Source organism: Pogona vitticeps, chromosome 1, assembly GCF_051106095.1.
Source record: "Pogona vitticeps strain Pit_001003342236 chromosome 1, PviZW2.1, whole genome shotgun sequence".
Taxonomy (NCBI): domain Eukaryota; kingdom Metazoa; phylum Chordata; class Lepidosauria; order Squamata; family Agamidae; genus Pogona; species Pogona vitticeps.
In genome coordinates, this window is record NC_135783.1 from 53,612,923 (window position 1) to 53,632,311 (window position 19,389).

Genomic DNA, 19,389 nt, shown 5'->3' on the forward strand with positions numbered 1-19,389 from the left:
TCTTTTTCATACGGTCACTTTCACATGTTGAAAGAGACCACAGGGAAGAGCAGGGCTAGAATAGTCCCTTGAATGTGTGTGGGCTCCACAGACTTAGATAACGAGGGAACAAGGGCACAGTTTTGAGTCTAACAAGCACTCCTTGCAAATCTGATGTTGGCTTCTAGGTCACTCGGCTGGATTTTTGCCATATGCTATGTGAGATGGATGCAAGGTGCTGTCAATTGATAGATTCATATTAAAGTGGAGAGGGACAAAATCTGTTTTTTTTTGACAGCCAGAAAAAATAACTGCACAAAAATGGCAAAAAATTGTTCAGCATCTTAAAGACCAGGATATTTATGAGTTTTCATAGGCAACATTCCCCCTTCATCAAATTTAAGCCAACTGCACCTGGTAAAGTAAATCTGAGCCCTCAAAAGCTGACACCAGAATAAATTTACTGCTCTTTAAGAACTCTGTATTGATGTATTTATAGCTACCCCTGTAGAGAAAGTGTAAAAGGACAGAAGCAAGATGGACAGTTGACTGACTCAGTGTGTCATGGTGCCTCAAGAAGCCTTATTCTACAAGCAGGGTTAACTTATTCAGGAATCAAGATGAGCGGTTTTCATCTTGTTCACAAATTTGAATGTAATAGCGCTTTCTCTTCTGTGTAAAGCATTCAAGAGTCAAAGGGATGAGGACAAAGATACCCATAAATGACAAGTCAACCAAGCAGCAAAAGCCTGGCAGCATAGAAAGTAATGAATATAGAACAGCACACTGAGGGGAAAAAACACACACACAAGCAGCACAACAATAGACACAAAGCAATTTTCCCGACTTTTCCTTTCAAGCAAATTATATTATAGCTCTGGCTTGGCAGAACATCAAAAACGTCTGCCTATACAACCTCTGCTCTCTCGCTGCTCTTCTGTGACTTGATTTGGAGAAGAGAAGTAATTTAATATTTTTCAATTTTATTTGATTTTCTGCAAAACGAAAAGGACCCAGTGTGCCCCCCTTCCTCAATAGCGCACGCAATGAATTTTTGATAGAACTGTCAGCGAACATACCAGGCAAAATATTATGTAACATGATGGGCCCTCCCATGCTAGGAGATTCTAATAGTTTTGAGGTGTCATTATAATTTAAAATTCTCAAAGGGCCTTCTTCCATTAAAAAGCTGACCATCTAGTCCAATGCTGCAATGGAATAGTAAATTATCTCTGTGTTAGTGGTAGACAGAAGTGGGCAGTTTGCCATGTGAGGTGAAAGCCAATGTGAGGTAAAAGTCTTATTGCTAAAGCAACACAGGAATTGCTCAGGAACGGGGAATAGGGAGATGGGACCATCATTTCCAAATTTCCAGGCCAGTATAACTGAGGAATATCAGTAGTCCCTTTTAATTGTGAAATCGTAACAACAATTTTCTCCCCCTCAGAAGGAAGTGGTCAGTAGAGTAGCTGAGAAGGAAAATAGGGAAGCACAACTTCAAGACTACTTTTACAGCAGGATCCTTGACATTCTCTGTTGAAGCAGCCTGTATCTGCATTGTAAGCTTGAAGGGCTGTTGTAAGCTGACACGTAAACCCTTTATTAAGCATACTAGGTCACCCAATGCAGTTCGGTACTGATCAAGGCTATGAATCTGAATCTTTTCGGTATTTGCTTAGTACAATAGTAATTGTATGCAATCAAGTGAATTCCAACGTACAGTGACCCTTTCCCGGATGTTCTAGAGATATAGTATTCAGAAGTGGTTTACTATTCCCTTCTTCTGGGGGCACTCAATAACTGAAACCTGTTGGGAGTTTTATTTGCAACCTCCCATAGTGTCTGTGGTTTGAGTGACTGAAAGAGATTTTTCTGGGCTGGTGTGGTTGTCTGTCTATACAGCTCTAACCAATTATTCCTTCCAGCCTTTGAATTCAAAGAGAGACCTGCTCTTTTCTTCTCCTTAGCCTCTTGGAAACAATTGTTTTGTTTGCTGTTGATCTGTGCAGTTGGTTCCTAAGTATTTGGGCAGTACAAAAAGCAGCATGCACAATTCTGTAATTTCAAGCAATTGTAAGAAAAGAATCATTTTTATTCTTTCTCAAACAAATGTCTCAAAAGGAGTTATTAAGACTTCAAGAGCTAGTAAACCTCGGGGAAATTGTAGCTAATTTCCTCTGTGACTCTCTGTACTTCTATTGTGTAGCAAAAGGAAATTTACCAAAAATGCAATTCTGCAACAAAACCAAAAGTGCAGGAAAATTCCACAAAGTGATACATGTGATACATTCATAAAGAAAGAATGGAATAGTAGGATAATCTCATGAACTGGAGGACTATCTTCTCTTTTTGATTACACAAATGATGATGCCATTGGACTCACCATTCCTCCAGAATCACTGCTTATCACCAGCTGTAATGGGTGGTAAAATGCCCTGCTTATTTTCTTCTGATGTGATTTTCAATTTTGAGTGTGATACATGTATTAAAACCTTTTAAGTCACCGTGACTTTGAAGTAATCTGACAAGCATTTTCTTCCATTATATACAGTGGTTTCAAGGCTTACGAATTATGTGTGGTTGAGATTCCATCAGGCTGAAGGTGGAGACACAAATGCTACCTTGCAAATGGATTTACAGAAAACAGTGTAAATCAATTAACCCATTTTAAATTGTGAGGAATCAAAAACAATCATCATTTTCTTTACTATGTAGTAAGCTTTTAATCTAACTCATGAGAGGAAGAAAAGTATTTAATTTGTTTTGCTTGGGAAATGAAGAAATAGGGCTTAAAAACATGTGAAGTGTGTCTAGAAAATATAAGCGTCCTTCCTCTATTTCTTATATTTGCCTGTACAGTAGCATGAAAAAATACAAGACATCCAAGTAAATAACACATACCTTTCAAAGTAAAAGGAATATTTCTCCCCAAAAGTGGAGAACCAGCTAATAATATTTATTGACACAGGAGATTGTCAAAGAAAATAGGTAATCCACTTTCTGTTTTGAAAAGCATAGATAATTTCCAATGAAAGATTATCAATATTGTTTCAGGGCTCTAGATGCATGCTGTTCAGAGCTATAGGCGAGTCCCTGACTACAGTGTAGGCAATGGCCAAAATCCTCCCTCATAGCTATGCAGATAGTGTAACTTTTGGAGCTAAGTCACCCCAAGTAAAGAAATTGCAGTATGCATTATCCATTCCATTCTGAGTCATACAATTCATGATGCAACAGATAATGTCTATAGTGATTTCTTAATCTAAGACAACATGGCCCCCCCAAATTATTAAATTATTATTAAAGCTGTTAAAGCTTATATAGGCAAGAAGATTTGGGCCCATGCGTTATAAGACACTGAAAATAAAATGATGTTTTTATGTTTACTGCTTTTGCTTTAAATTGAAAGGAATTTTATAATAATCATTAAAATTATGATGTTTATCATTAGCTACTTGGGAGTTCCCGAAGGAAAATTGGTGATTTTAAAAAAAAATCCTAAATCCAGAACTGGAACAGTTGGGTTCCCTGCCTTTCATGGATTCTGGCTGTAGGATGTCTTTACTCTAGCTGGCATTCATGAGAAAGAAGTGACTTCAGTGAGTTTTATTATGTGAATTTGTTGTTTCTTAAGATGAACAACTAAGTTTTTATAATTCTCCAGACCTCAGGGTTGCTCAGAGTCAAAATGAACACCATCACCTCCCCTGATGAGCCCTGTTTAACTGTTGGCATGACTTCCCCCCTCTATTATTTGTTGTGACGCCATGGACCAGAGCATGCCAGGCCCTCTATTATAGTTCAAGACAACTACAAAAACTTAAGATCAAATTGGCTCCCCCTCTGTTTGCTAATTTTTTTAACATCTGGGTCCTGCATACTTTTTTGCACTTTTTTGTTGGCCAAATGAAGGTGTCAAAAAGATACCCAATATTATACAGTGATGGACTGGGACTCAAGAGACCTAGACTGAAACTCCCACAGCTATGAAAACTCACTTTGGAATGGCAGTAGTAAAACCACTCCTTAAAGAACTCACTTACCTTGAAAACCCCTTTTAAGGTTGCTATAAGTTGGTTTTGAGTTGATAGCACGTAGCACACAATTAAGGCATCACCTCACCATGGATCTCGAATTTATTTTAAGGTGAACACACCTTGAAATGGAAATGCACTGCAAGATTTCTCACTCATACATGAGAGCAAAAAGACTGGAACTTTATTTCATCAGACACAACATTTGCAAAAAACAAAAAAACAAAAAACAACCACCCAAAGCCAAATCAAAAGGAAAAAAACAAACCTAAAACTTTGCTTGATTTATTGAAAGCCCTATTAGGTCACTTAAGACTTAATGGCACAGAACACACATACTCACGCACACACTCTCTCTCACACACACACATCTTTGCTTTAGTGTGAATAGCCAAACCAAGGGCTTTGTTGTGTTTTGTTCAATAATCATTATTGTCAATTTTTCACAGTGCTGAAATGTAAAAATGCAAATGATCTAATTCAGCAGGAAAATAACTTTTGAAATTCTTCACAGTTGTTTGGAAGAATGAAATAAGCCAGGGTTTGCATCCCTAGTATGAAATAAATTGGGGTATTGAATACTGTGTGTTTTTATGTTATTTCATGAAGTTAAATGGACTCAATGTACACTGCCTGTTCCCCTCATAAGCTCCCATATTGATTGCACGTTGTACACATTGTCCCCAAGAACGTCTCCAGCATATGAGCCTACACAAGAGATTTTCTAATAATTTAACAGATTTACTGGGAAAAATAATAGTAAATAGCTATTTGACATGTCAGCTTTAAAGCTTGTGAAAAGCAACTAAACACATGCATAAGACCAGTACATAAATCAGCCCAATAAAGCAGCTTTGTAAATATTTATGTACTCAGTGCTTTCAGTTTCACGCTTGCTTCCTTTACCTTCACCTCTTAAATTTCCCTTCTCTTTAGTTTATGGCTGTGAGTGGTTTTGGTTGTCTGCCAGACATTGCTTAATTACTTACTGCTTCCTCTAGTATCATGTACCATAATCCTAAATCTTCACGGATTCTGATTACCACTGCAATTGGATGCAATTATGAAACAAGTCTCAGTTGAAGTGTTGTGGGAGTAATGGAGGTCTCCTCTTGATGAATTTATTGCTTCAGTGTTAGGAAGCCACCAGAGCTAGCCACCCAGCAAACTGGGCAAAAGTCCAAGCTCTGGTGTTGGTGAAAAAGACCTCTGTGCCATGCTACACTGCTCTCCACCTCTTCTGGCATCGGTTGCAGTGGCCACAGTTACTTCTTCTGCCTCTTGCTTAGCCAATTTTGTTTTTTGAAAGCAGAGAATTCTGATAAATAACAATTCTGCTTTCTCTGAGCCACTTGCAACAGCTGCAAAAGTCAAAACAAGTTACTGCACTGGTTCTTAACTTTAGCTTACTCAGGAGTTTTGGACAGCAACTCCCAGAAGCCTTCACCACCAGCTGTCCTGACTGGGGTTTCTGGGAGTTGCAGTTCAAAAGCATCCGAGTAACAAAGGTTAAGAACCACTGAGTCACTGGATCGTGGCATTCAGGTTCTAAAAAGAAAGAAAACTGCTTTCAGATTGGATTGGATTTGTCAGCTTTTGGTTTGACAGAGACTACACACACAAATTCAACCTGTGTAGCTCTATACCCCTCAGGTCGCAAGGCGTCCAACATGCTACTGAGGAAGAGCGGAAGACAAGTACAAGTAGCTCCAGAGCTAATGAAGTGGTTGGGCCAAAGCCGAAAGGATGCTCAGCTGTGGACACGCCTGGAAGTGAAAGGAAAGTCCAATGCTGGAAAAAAAAAATCTGCATAGGAACCTGGAATGTAAGATCTATGAACCTTGGGAAGCTGGATGTGGTCAAACAGGAAATGGGAAGAATAAACATTGACATCCTAGGTGTCAGTGAACTAAAATGGATGGGAATGGGCAAATTCAATTCAGACAATTACCATATCTACTATTGTGGGCAAGAATCCCGTCGAAGAAATGGAGTAGCCCTCATAGTCAACAAAAGAGTGGGAAAAGCTGTAGTGGGATACAATCTCAAAAATGATAGAATGATTTCAATATGAATCCAAGGCAGACCTTTCAACATCATCTTTACCTTATTTGGCTCCATGATCACTGCAAATGTCGACAGCAGCCATGAAATTAAAAGACGCCTGCTTCTTGGGAGGAAAGCGATGACAAACACCTTAAAAAGCAGAAACATCACCTTGCCAACAAAGGGCCGCATAATCAAAGCTATGGTTTTTCCAGTAATGATGTATGGAAGTGAGAGCTGGACCATAAAGAAGGCTGACCGCTGAAGAATTGATGCTTTTGAATTGTAGTGCTGGAGGAGACTGCAAAGAGAACAAACCCTGGACTGCAAAGAAAACAAACATATCCATTTTGAAAGAAATCAACCCTGAGTGCTCACTGGAAGGACAGATCCTGAAGTTGAGGCTCCAATACTTTAGCCATCTCATAAGAGAAGACTCCCTGGAAAAGACTCTGATGTTGGGAAAGTGTGAAGGCAAGAGAAGAAGGGGACGACAGAGGATGAGATGGTTGGACAGTGTCATCAAAGCTACCAACATGACTTTGACCCAACTCCGGGAGGCAGTGGAAGATAGGAGGGCCTGGTGTGCTCTGGTCCATGGGTCACGAAGAGTCGGACATGACTAAATGACTAAACAACAACAACAGCTCTATACCTTGTGACTAGGAAAACATCAACAAGATTTGATGGGTTCTATTTGTTCCTTCAGAACTAAGATTCCTCTAGCTGTCCAGATTTAGCAGGGAATGACTATGTTTTCTTGGTCCTTCCCATTCACTATCCATCGTGACCCCAATTTTTCTTTTGGGTGTGCACCTATGGCATTTAATAGGCAGGAAGCTAGTCACGGATTCTGACTTACAACCTGTGAAAGCTGAGGGCTGAGCTGTGTTTTGGAGTAGGAAACTACAGTAAAGCCCACAGTTGCTGTGTGGAACTGAGTCTGTGTTCACACCAGCAAAATATCTCCCTGGTTTCTCACACCTTTTACTTGTTGAGCAGTAGCTCATTACAGTCACGTGACATATATCCCATGACGTGTGTTCTCACTTTTTTAAAAGTGCTGTAACATTTAAAACAAAAAAGATGTGGTATGTGCAGCTACACCTCTTTAGCAGAACATATCCCTTCCTGGTTTTTCTACAGTTCCACCCCCTTTAAAAAACCATCCTGTTACATCAATCTGTTGAAGTGCAGTGGACAATGACAGAAGTTTACCAGCTCATCAACATTGCACACCCCAGAAAATAGAAGAAGAAGAAGAAGAAGAAGAAGAAGAGATCGGCAGCCAAATGACATCAACAGTAGGAGCAACACATGGCCACCCACAAATAAAGTATTTCTGCCATACATCAAAGGGGTCATGGACCGCATAGGGAAAGGTATATGACTGCTGTCCTCTGAAGATGCCGGCCACAGAAACGGTGAAACGTTAGGAAGAACAATCTTCAGAACACGGCCAAAGAGCCTGAAAAGTCCACAACAACCAACACATGGCAGCTTGCCTGGGAATGTTTTGGGATAGTTGTTCACACATCAACACTGTAAAGATTGTTGCGCGATAAAATACGGAATTAAAAAAAAAGGAGCAGACTCCTGGTGGGCGAAATTTGGTATGGAGATAGCACGGAGGCAGAGCAAAAGAATTGGTAACAGCTATGCGTCATTTGAGCACAAAAAACAAACCCGAAACCTATGAGCAATAACTGGGAAACATTTTGCAAATGCTGTACATTACAGCCCAGCGATCTCTTGCACTGGGTTTAGTTTCTATATAGACCTGTGTAGAACTGAGCTTTTCTGCACATTCTTCTAGGAAATTTTTCGAGTGGTGAGAATTACATCTGATCTCACTGTACCCTGCAGCCTTAGCTGGGTGTGCCTTTGACCTGCAACTTTTTCCAAATTGGACTTCAACCCCCAGCCAAGAAAAGGTTCCTCATTCCTGATTTAGACCATCGTAGAACTCTTGCACCTATAGTGTGAGTGGCTTGAAAACACTGACATTTCCAGTACATATTGCAGGTAATTAGTGACACCAGGACATTACATGTGTTCCTTCAGCTAGAAACAAGCAGCCTAGCTCAGTCTTCCAGCTCTTTGTAAGTGTAAATCAGTACTAATGGCCAGGCAGTTGATAGGGAGTACTGGCCTCATCAAATTAGTGGAAGGAAGGAATAAAATGTTAGCATGCTATGCTCATCCTCAAGTAGTATCCTTTTACAGCATTGCCAGAAGCAAAAAGCTGAACAAATACATGCTCAGGTTTCATCAGGATATTATCCCAGAATCACATTATGTAGCTAGCAGTGCTGGCTGACACACACAGCTATGTCTGAAATATTTTTTCCCATTTTTCTTTGTAAAATATGTGTTGCGAAGCACTCGGAGAATGGTTAACCGCACATGTGTTACAGTGTCACTTTTATTGTTTTTGTTGGTAGTAGTTGCAGTAGAAACAGGAGCCATAGTGATGTTGTGTCGTCATTATTATTAGTAGTGCTGTTGACATTTTATCTAGCATCTTTGCAGTGTTAATTATCTGAAGAATCTTATCAGCACCCTTGTAAGCCTGGCCGATATAATTATCCAGAAATTATAAATCAAAATGTGGTACATAAGTAGTGGTTTGTGTAACAGCAATTGTGGGATTCATGGTTGAGTGAAGATTTGAAGGGGAAACGTCTCAACCTGCCCTCTAAGCTGTTCATACTCCCCCAACCTTCTTGGGTCAATTTCCTTCAATATGATAATTTTGATACTGCAAATATATATTTCCTTGCAGTCATTTCTGCAGACTCATTTTTTTGGTTTAAAACATGGCTGAGGAAATATAAGCCTAAGGGAGCCCTCTAAAGGTCTGACTCTCTTTAATCCTGACTTCTATGCCAGTGGGTTTTTTTCCCTTTTTTAATGGAGAATTGGCTACACATTGAAACATCTTGTGTCTAAAGGAGAGTGAATGAAATCAGCCCACTGGTACTCCAACCGAAAGCCTCTTTGTGTAACACAGAGTGTAGCTGGAGCGATTGCATTGTTTGACTGAGGTGTGTGAATTAATCCCACCCCTGTCACTTTCTAACAGGATAATGTAAAAGCCGTTCTCTGGGGACGTAAAATAATAATTTTTAAATTCTCCTCAATATTTCACACTCCTTCTTGGTGTTGCTAATTTCCTTCTGAATACCATATTAAAATTCACAATGGCTTTGCAGACCCACCCTAATAGCTCTCCGCGGTGGCAGGAACTGTGGAGGTGAGAGCTGACAAAAATGCTATGATTTCCCCCCTCTCCATCTAGGTTTTACTATTCCGGCTTCCACCCTTTGAGAGCTGTCCAGTTGATGAGAGTGGCCAAACTGCAGTACAGCCAAGAGATGTTTTCCCAGGCCCTGGAAACGCTGAAGCAGGTTTGTTTTGCCCCTTGTGGTTCTTGCCATTTTCCTTTTCCTCATCCCAGATCAACTCTCTCCAAACACTTCCAAGTGCCTAAAGATTTCCCACCCTTCTGGCTCTTCAAAATGTCATCCACCAGTTCCCCCTCACATCTCTCCCTACAATCAGTTCCTTAGGCAAGACCAGTAAAGTGAAATTATAGCCCATTGCTGCTTACACAGTTTTCAGGGGTGACTTCCTTTAATATCCGTTGTTGGTAATTACTGTTCAGTAGCTGGGGGGTATCATTAATCACCCCTAACCTTGTAGGGCAAATAGCTATTACACTGCAGGAAGGAAAGACTATTTCAGTACCAGAGCCTCTTTCTCATCTTTCTTTTAAAATATTGATCATGTTCTGCATCTAACTGAATGGGCAAGTCAGGAGAAGAATAAGTGGAAACCTGTTTCCATGTTGTTGATCATAAGGGAGGCATGTCTTTTGGGTAAGAGGTGCAAAACTCATTTGAGACATGCCTTGAAAAATTTAAACATCGTAATCTTAAATGGATGAGTTGATGCATAGAACAGCTGGTGTCTGCATTTTGATTTTTGATAAATATAATGGTCAGTTGCTGAACTTGACAATAAATTCTGGTGTTCAGCTGCTATACCTGAATTAGAAACCTCTACTATAAAGGCTCTCCTTCATGGATTGCTGCCTTGTCGTGGCGAAGGGGCTTGAGTAACTCAGAGAAGCTATGGGCTATGCCGTGCAGGGACACCCAAGACGGACAGGACATAGTGGAGAGTTCCGACTAAACGCAATCCACCTGGAGTAGGAAATGGCAAGCCACTCCAGTATCTTTGCCAAGAACGCCCCATGATCAGAAACAAAAGGCCAAAAGATATGACGCTGGAAGATGGGCCCCTCAGGTTGGAAGGCGTCCAACATGCTACTGAGGAAGAGTGGAGGACAAGTACAAGTAGCTCCAGAGCTAATGAAGTGGTTGGGCCAAAGCCGAAAGGACGCTCAGCTGTGGACGTGCCTGGAAGTGAAAGGAAAGTCCAATGCTGTAAAGAAAAATACTGCATAGGAACCTGGAATGTAAGATCTATGAACCTTGGGAAGCTGGAGGTGGTCAAACAGGAGATGGCAAGAATAAACATTGACATCCTGGGCATCAGTGAACTAAAATGGACAGGAATGGGCGAATTCAGCTCAGATGATTATCATATCTACTACTGTGGGCAAGAATCCCGTAGAAGGAATGGAGTAGCCCTCATAGTCAACAAAAGAGTGGGAAAAGCCGTAATGGGATACAATCTCAAAAATGATAGAATGATGCCAATACGAATCCAAGGCAGACCGTTCAACATCACAATAATCCAAGTTTATGCACCAACCAGCATTGCTGAGGAGACTGAAATTGAACAATTCTATGAAGATTTACAACACCTTCTAGAACTGACACCAAAGAAAGATGTTCTTCTCATTCTAGGGGACTGGAATGCTAAAGTAGGGAGCCAAGAGATAAAAGGAACAACAGGGAAGTTTGGCCTTGGAGTTCAGAACGAAGCAGGACAAAGGCTAATAGAGTTTTGTCAAGAGAATAAGCTGGTCATCACAAACACTCTTTTCCAACAACACAAGAGGCGACTCTATACATGGAAATCACCAGATGGGCAATATCGAAATCAGATTGATTATAATCTCTGCAGCTAAAGATGGAGAAGCTCTATACAGTCAGCAAAAACAAGACCTGGAGCTGACTGCGGTTCTGATCATCAGCTTCTCATAGCAAAATTCAAGCTTAGACTGAAGAGAGTAGGAAAAACCACTGGGCCACTCAGGTATAATCTAAACCAAATCCCTTATGAATACGCAGTGGAAGTAAAGAACAGATTTAAGGAACTAGATTTGGTGGACAGAGTGCCTGAAGAACTTTGGATAGAGGCTCGTAACATTGTCCAGGAGGCAGCAACGAAAACCATCCCAAAGAAAAGGAAATGCAAGAAAGCAAAGTGGCTGTCCAACGAGGCCTTAGAAATAGCAGAGAGGAGAAGGGAAGCAAAATGCAAGGGAGATAGGGAAAGCTACAGAAAATTGAATGCAGACTTCCAAAGAATAGCAAGGAGAGACAAGAGGGCCTTCTTAAATGAACAATGCAAAGAAATAGAGGAAGATAACAGAAAAGGAAAGACCAGAGATCTGTTCAGGAAAATTGGAGATATTAGAGGAACATTTTGCGCAAAGATGAACATGATAAAAGACAAAAATGGGAGGGACCTAACAGAAGCAGAAGACGTCAAGAAGAGGTGGCAAGAATACACAGAGGAATTATATCAGAAAGATTTGGATATCCCGGACAACGCAGACAATGTAGTTGCTGACCTTGAGCCAGACATCCTGGAGAGCGAAGTCAAGTGGGCCTTAGAAAGCCTGGCTAACAACAAGGCCAGTGGAGGTGATGGCATTCCAGTTGAACTATTTAAAATCTTGAAAGATGATGCTGTTAAGGTGCTACATTCAATATGCCAGCAAGTTTGGAAAACTCAACAGTGGCCCGAGGATTGGAAAAGATCAGTCTACATCCCAATCCCAAAGAAAGGCAGTGCCAAAGAATGCTCCAACTACCGTACAATTGCACTCATTTCACACGCTAGCAAGGTTATGCTCAAAATCCTGCAAGGTAGGCTTCAGCAGTATGTGGACCGAGAACTCCCAGAAGTACAAGCTGGATTCCGAAGAGGCAGAGGAACTCGAGACCAAATTGCTAACTTGCGCTGGATTATGGAGAAAGCCAGAGAGTTCCAGAAAAATATCTACTTCTGCTTCATTGACTATGCGAAAGCCTTTGACTGTGTGGACCACAGCAAACTATGGCAAGTTCTTAAAGAAATGGGAGTGCCTGACCACTTTATCTGTCTCCTGAGAAACCTATATGCGGGACAGGAAGCAACAGTTAGAACTGGTCATGGAACAACTGAGTGGTTCAAAATTGGGAAAGGAGTACGGCAAGGCTGTATATTGTCCTCCAGCTTATTTAACTTATATGCAGAATACATCATGCGGAAGGCTGGACTGGAAGAAACCCAAGCCGGAATTAAGATTGCCGGAAGAAATATCAACAACCTCCGATATGCAGATGATACCACTCTGATGGCAGAAAGTGAGGAGGAATTAAAGAACCTTGTAATGAGAGTGAAAGAGGAGAGTGCAAAAAACGGTCTGAAACTCAACATCAAAAAAACTAAGATCATGGCCACTGGTCCCATCACCTCCTGGGAAATAGAAGGGGAAGATATGGAGGCAGTGTCAAATTTTATCTTCCTGGGCTCCATGATCACTGCAGATGGAGACAGCAGCCCTGAAATTAAAAGACGCCTTCTTCTTGGGAGGAAAGCGATGACAAATCTTGACAGCATCTTGAAAAGCAGAGACATCACCTTGCCAACAAAAGTCCGAATAGTCAAAGCTATGGTTTTTCCTGTCGTGATGTATGGAAGTGAGAGCTGGACCATAAAGAAAGCTGACCACCGAAGAATTGATGCCTTTGAATTGTGGTGCTGGAGGAGGCTCTTGAGAATCCCCTGGACTGCAAGGAGAACAAACCTATCAGTTCTAAAGGAAATCAACCCTGAGTGCTCACTGGAAGGACAGATCCTGAAGCTGAGGCTCCAGTACTTTGGCCATCTCATGAGAAGAAAAGAGTCCTTGGAAAAAACCTTGATGTTAGGAAGGTGTGATGGCAAGAGGAGAAGGGGACGACCGAGGATGAGATGGCTGGACAGTGTCTGCGAAGCAACCAACATGAACCTGACACAACTCCGGGAGGCAGTAGAAGACAGGAGGGCCTGGCGTGCTCTGGTCCATGGGGTCACGAAGAGTCGGACACAACTAAACGACTAAACACTATAAAGGCTGGAACTATGCACAGTGAATTCTGACAGATTTTTAATCCAGAAGTTTTTAGAAAAGTCATTGTGAATGAAAGGCATCAATGGAAGTACTGCATTTTGTATTCCCACTATTGCAAGAGGAATTCTAATTAAAATAAGAACAGTTATGGATTTTAGGAGGATATGAAGAACAGAGCCAGTTATATTATTGAAATACCTAACCAGACTTCATAATGTAACTGTGACAAACCCAGACCTACTGGGATCTATCACACAGTTACTAAGCTGCCACCAACCATTCCCTATAATAAGTCACACAGACCAGGGATGGATTTTTAAACAATAAAAGAATAAGGTTTATTTTAAATACAAACAGGGTAAATAAAACAATCAGGTGAATAAAATAAAGTAACGTGGCTTATTCTCACACACACAAGCATACAGTTTGGTTCACCTAGAACCTTTAACTTAAAGCACAGACCCTGAACCCATCAGTTCTGGCTAACCAGCAGACCCCTGAACCTTTCAGGCTGGTACTCTGACACACAGTAGTACCCTGTCAGACACCCAGACTCCCACAACAGCTTCTTCTTCCCCAGCTGCTGCTTCGTCCCAACCCAGTGTCTCACAGTCTGTCTCAGCATCTCCCTTCACCACACAGGCATCACATATTTATACAGTACAGCCCCTCCTCCTGATGTCCCGCCTTCCACTCCCCATAGGATGGAACTTTCCCTCCAAACCCATGACAGACAGGTAACATCAGTGCTGTTATGTAACACCTCCCCTCTTTATAAGTTGTTTTGTAGGGGGAAAGCTAAGGTGCTTTTTCCCAAAAAAACAACCTGTATAAAACACACAACACCAATTATACCTACCATATTATACTTACTTACATTCTAAGTTAAACATTTCAAATAGGCATTTAAACATTTACCATATACATTACATCAATTTACCTTTATTAATACAAACCAATTTAAAACCAGGTACATTTTAACTTTTTGTTTTCATTATATACATATAGTCCATGTTCTTTCGCCGTCTTCAGTCTTCAGGTCTTCTTGATAAGGCGTCAGCAACACAGTTCACTGACCCTCTGACCACCTTCACTTCAAAGTCATAGTCCTGTAAGTTCAAAGCCCACCTCATAAGTTTGCTATTGTGGGTTTTCATTGTCTTTAACCATTGCAATGGTGAATGGTCAGTACACAGAATAAAATGTCTTCCCCAGATGTAAGGCTTGGCCTTCTGGATCGCGTAGACTATGGCCAAACACTCCTTCTCCACGGTTGCCAAATGTCTCTCACCTTTTTGAAGTTTCCTACTCAGGTAGGACACTGGATGTTGGTCACCATTCTCATCCTCCTGGCACAGAACTGCTCCTACCCCGCTGTTAGACGCATCGGTGTAGATGATAAACTCCCGGTCGAAGTCTGGAGCACGCAGCACAGGATAGTTGATTAACGCCTCCTTCAACCTCTGGAACGCCGCCTCACAGTCGCTGGTCCACGGGATGCGGTCATCAGCCTTCTTCCTCGTCAGATCGGTCAGCGGAGCCGCAATCTCGCTAAACCTCGGGATGAACTTTCTGTAGTAGCCCACCAACCCAAGAAATGATTTGACTTTTTTCTTGGTGTTGGGTCTAGGCCAATCACGAACAGCTTCTATTTTGGCCTCCAGGGGTTTTATCATTCCTCCCCCTACCATGTGACCCAAGTATTTTATTTCTGGGCTACCCAGCTGACACTTGCTGGCCTTTACTGTTAGCCCTGCTGCACTTAACCTCTGCAGCACTAACTCCAGGTGTATCAGGTGATCTTCCCAGGTATTACTGAAGATCCCTATGTCGTCAATGTAGGCCACTGTAAAGTCACTGAGCCCTGCCAAGGTCTGGTCCATCAGCCTTTGGAATGTGGCTGGTGCATTTCTGAGACCAAAGCTCAGGACTCGAAACTCATAGAGACCAAAAGGGCTGCAAAAGGCAGTTTTTTCTTGATCCCTGGGATCAATTCTTAATTGCCAATATCCCTTTACCAGGTCCAATGATGAGATGAACCGACAACCCCCTATGGTTTCAATCAGGTTGTCTAGCCTGGGCATTGGGTAGGCATCAGGAGTGGTTACACGGTTTAATTTCCTGTAATCAACACAAAACCTAATGCTCCCATCAGGCTTGTCCACAAGGACTATCGGAGAGGACCAAGGACTAGAAGAGGGGACGATTATGTTTTCCCTCAGCATTTCGTCCAGCTCCTTCCGCACCTTGTCCCTATAGGGTCCCGTTACTCGGTATGGGGATACTGCCTGCGGGGGTGCATCCCCTGTGTGGATCCGATGCATCACTCCCTTCACTATCCCCGGCTTATTGGAAAACACCTGTTGATATTTACTAAGCAGCATTTTCAGTTCTTGCTGCTGGTCTTGGGTGAGTGCAGGACTGATCTTTACCTCCTCTGGGTTGTATTTTACTTCCCCTCTACCCTCCCAGAAGGGTAATTCCGCTTCCTCACTCTCAGCTGCTTTTATCGCGAATAAAACCCTCTGTTCCCCTCTGTAGTAGGGTTTTAGGGCATTCACATGAACCACCCTCCTTGCTTGGTTCTCCTCCTGCTCTATTAGGTAGTTCAGGTCTGACATCTTGGAAATGACCCTACATGGTCCTGCCCATTTGAGCTGCAGTTTGTTCTCTCTGCAGGGCCTAAGCCACAGCACTTCCTCCCCTGGGTCAAAGTGCCTCTCTCTAGCTTTGTGGTCATACCATGTTTTCTGTCTGACCTTCTGAGCTTGCAGGTTTTCTGCTGCCAGCTCTAGATTTCTCTTTAGGTCATTCATCAAGGTGTCTATGTATGTCACAACGTCTTGTGGGTCATCCTGGGTGATCTGCTCCCAAATTTGTTTGATCAAATCAAGGGGCCCTTTCACCCTTAAGTGTGCAGCAAACATGTCAGAGTGACCCCTTTGTAAGATCATGGGGCGATACTTTTCAGGTACCACCAGCTGACTTCTGATCCCATCTCCCCCTTTTGAGATATTCCTCAGGGTTTCTCTATATAAAATCCCCTTTTCCTCCAGAAATCTCACTGGGGTCTCAGGTGTTAGCTGGGCGTCAGTCACCTGTTCAAAACACTTTTGGAGAGTGGCGTCTGCCTTTTGCTCCTGTCCAAATCTGCTGTCTGTGGTTAAGGTTTCCACCACAGCTTCTGAACTTCCCCCACCTGCTTCCGTCTCTGGCTCATCATTACCCCCCTGAACTGTCCCTGTGGTGGCTTGTGAGCGTGTAATCACTAGCACCCGTTTCACATGTTCAGCCAGGTCATTTCCCACGAGCACGGCTGCTGGCAGAGTCGATGAAATCGCTATCCGCCAATCTCCCCTCCAGCCTTGAAAGTTGACAGGTACCTCTGCTACTGGCAGAGAGATTATCTGCCCCTCAATCCCTGCCACCTTCATGCTCTCATTTGGGATTATAAACTCCCTAGGAATAATATCTGGATGGCACAGGGTTACCTGGGAACAAGTGTCCCGCAGCCCCCTATACTGACGGTCAAGTACTCCTACGTCCACCCCTGCTGTCTCAAACAACTGAGAACCTGTTTTTATCAGCAAGCAGCGCTTTACCTCCACAAGAGGACCATTTTCCTCAGCCTGATCAGCATAGGTAGCTGTTCCAGACTGAGTAGCCATGGCAACAGGCTCCCTCTGTGACACTGAGCCTTGCTCTTTCTGGACACAGAACACAGCTTTTGGCTTGGTCCCACTAGAATTCTGAGGCACCATCCCTTTTAGCTGCTTCAATTTCTCACACTCTGAGATCAGATGACCCTTTCCCTGACAGAAATAGCATTTTCTAGTGTATTTGGATTCTCTCTCCTCTTGTTTCGGTTTTCCCTCCAAATTCTGAGGGCTTGGTTTCATGCCTGAGGGCTTCCCTTCACCATGGGCCCCTCCCCCTTGCTGGCTTTTCCCTGGTCCCTGAGAGTACTTGCTGTAGGTTTCTTTGGGTTTACCTACAGATTTCCCCTCACCCAAGGGCTTTCTTATTTGGGAGATAAAATCCGCGATTTCTGCGGCTGCTGCCACAGATTTCGGTTTCCTTTCCCTCACCTGGAATTTCAATTCCCCATGCAGAACTGAATAGAACTGTTCCAGGGCTATCAAGTCTTTAAGCTGTTCATAGGTCTCTGTCCCCTCCTGCGATAGCCATTTCTCAAGCAGCCTCACCAATTGGGCCCCCACTTGGGTAAAAGTCTGTTCTGGCTTCTTGGTAAGGGACCTGAATCTTTGTCTCAGCTGCTCTGCATTTATCCCATGTCTTGCAAACACCAGTTTTTTGAACTCTGCAAAATCTTTCATCAGTTCCTCAGGCATCTCGGCATAAACCTCAGCCAGGCTACCACTGATTAAAGATCGCATGATGGTCATCTTCTCAGTTTCCCTCACTGAGAAGTCCACAAACGCTCTTTCCACTAAGGAAAAGAACACCTCAGGACAATCTCCCTTGTGGTACACAGGGAATTTCTTCAGGTCAGCCTTAGACAGTTGGCCTCCCTCAGAATCCCTATTATTATTATTGTTCTGGTTCATCATTTCCAGTTTTCTTAATTCAAACGCCATTCTTTCTTTTTCCAGAGCAATTCTCTCTCTCTCCCTCTCCATTTCCATTCTTTCTCTCTCTCTCTCTAATTCAAATTGCCGCTGTTTCTCTCTTTCCCTTTCCTCCATTTCCCTCACCCTCAGTTCATGCTGTTGGGCTATGAGTATTTTTCTGAGTTCTGGGTCTTGCTCTCCTGTGCTGTCACCTTGCACTGAGCCAAATTCATCCTCAGAACCTTGGTCAATCTGGGGGTCTTTCACTTCACTCATGTCTGCTACTTGGCTTCGAGTCAAGGGCATACCCCCCCCTCAGAACAGGCTGCTTTAAAAAGTCAAGCCTCAGAATAAAACGACCACTTTTTTCCTTTTTGCCTCAGAACCAGCTCTCCCTAGAGATTGCTGCTGTTCTTCAGCACTAAACTTGCAACAGTATCGAGTCAGAGCCTACCCCCCTCTGCTGGGCCTCTCAGCTGGCAAGCTAGCTCGCTGTTGCTACGCAGTTTTTCCTCAGCTTTTTCCCGCCAAAACTAGGCTGCCTCAGAGCACCTTAATCTAAGTCTCCCCAGTTGGCACGTTCTTCTACTAGCGCACCTCCCCGTGAGGTACACCTAGAAGATTACCTACGCGCCTCAGACTGTCCCTGACTAGACCCCCCTTGCTCTGGGCACACCTGCCAAGGCTTTGCTGGACCGCTGGACAACTGGACCAGTCGTATCCCACCCGCTGGACACCAATCAATGTGACAAACCCAGACCTACTGGGATCTATCACACAGTTACTAAGCTGCCACCAACCATTCCCTATAATAAGTCACACAGACCAGGGATGGATTTTTAAACAATAAAAGAATAAGGTTTATTTTAAATACAAACAGGGTAAATAAAACAATCAGGTGAATAAAATAAAGTAACGTGGCTTATTCTCACACACACAAGCATACAGTTTGGTTCACCTAGAACCTTTAACTTAAAGCACAGACCCTGAACCCATCAGTTCTGGCTAACCAGCAGACCCCTGAACCTTTCAGGCTGGTACTCTGACACACAGTAGTACCCTGTCAGACACCCAGACTCCCACAACAGCTTCTTCTTCCCCAGCTGCTGCTTCGTCCCAACCCAGTGTCTCACAGTCTGTCTCAGCATCTCCCTTCACCACACAGGCATCACATATTTATACAGTACAGCCCCTCCTCCTGATGTCCCGCCTTCCACTCCCCATAGGATGGAACTTTCCCTCCAAACCCATGACAGACAGGTAACATCAGTGCTGTTATGTAACAGTAACTTATTTGCAAGCAGATTCAAGATAAAAATTTCTACTAGTTGTGAAAATATTATGTGACTCAGAGAGCGACTTTCTATCCAAAACAGTGCTCAGAGTAGCTGGCAATAGTGAAATTGTTAATTTCAAAACCTTAATATAACTGTTTAAAAAACCCCTAAGACACAACTGTAGA

General features: G+C 42.8%; 2 protein-coding genes across 6 annotated transcripts in view; one reads left to right on the top strand and one right to left on the bottom strand.

Annotated features, from left to right (window-relative positions):
* The window catches only part of LOC144585865 (uncharacterized), a 236,428-nt gene extending 217,210 nt beyond the window's left edge, over positions 1-19,218 (bottom strand). The window contains exon 1 of the mRNA XM_078383089.1: positions 14,598-19,218. Within this exon, the coding sequence (XP_078239215.1) occupies positions 14,598-18,233 (3,636 nt within the window). The 5' untranslated portion in view covers positions 18,234-19,218. The remainder of the gene's footprint in view (positions 1-14,597) is intronic.
* SMYD3 (SET and MYND domain containing 3) overlaps positions 1-19,389 on the top strand; it is a 506,262-nt gene that overhangs the window by 481,473 nt on the left and 5,400 nt on the right. For all 5 annotated transcript variants that reach the window (XM_020787921.3, XM_072992847.2, XM_072992864.2 and 2 more), the window contains one exon: positions 9,361-9,469. In XM_020787921.3, coding sequence (XP_020643580.3) covers positions 9,361-9,469 — 109 coding nt within the window. The remainder of the gene's footprint in view (positions 1-9,360; positions 9,470-19,389) is intronic.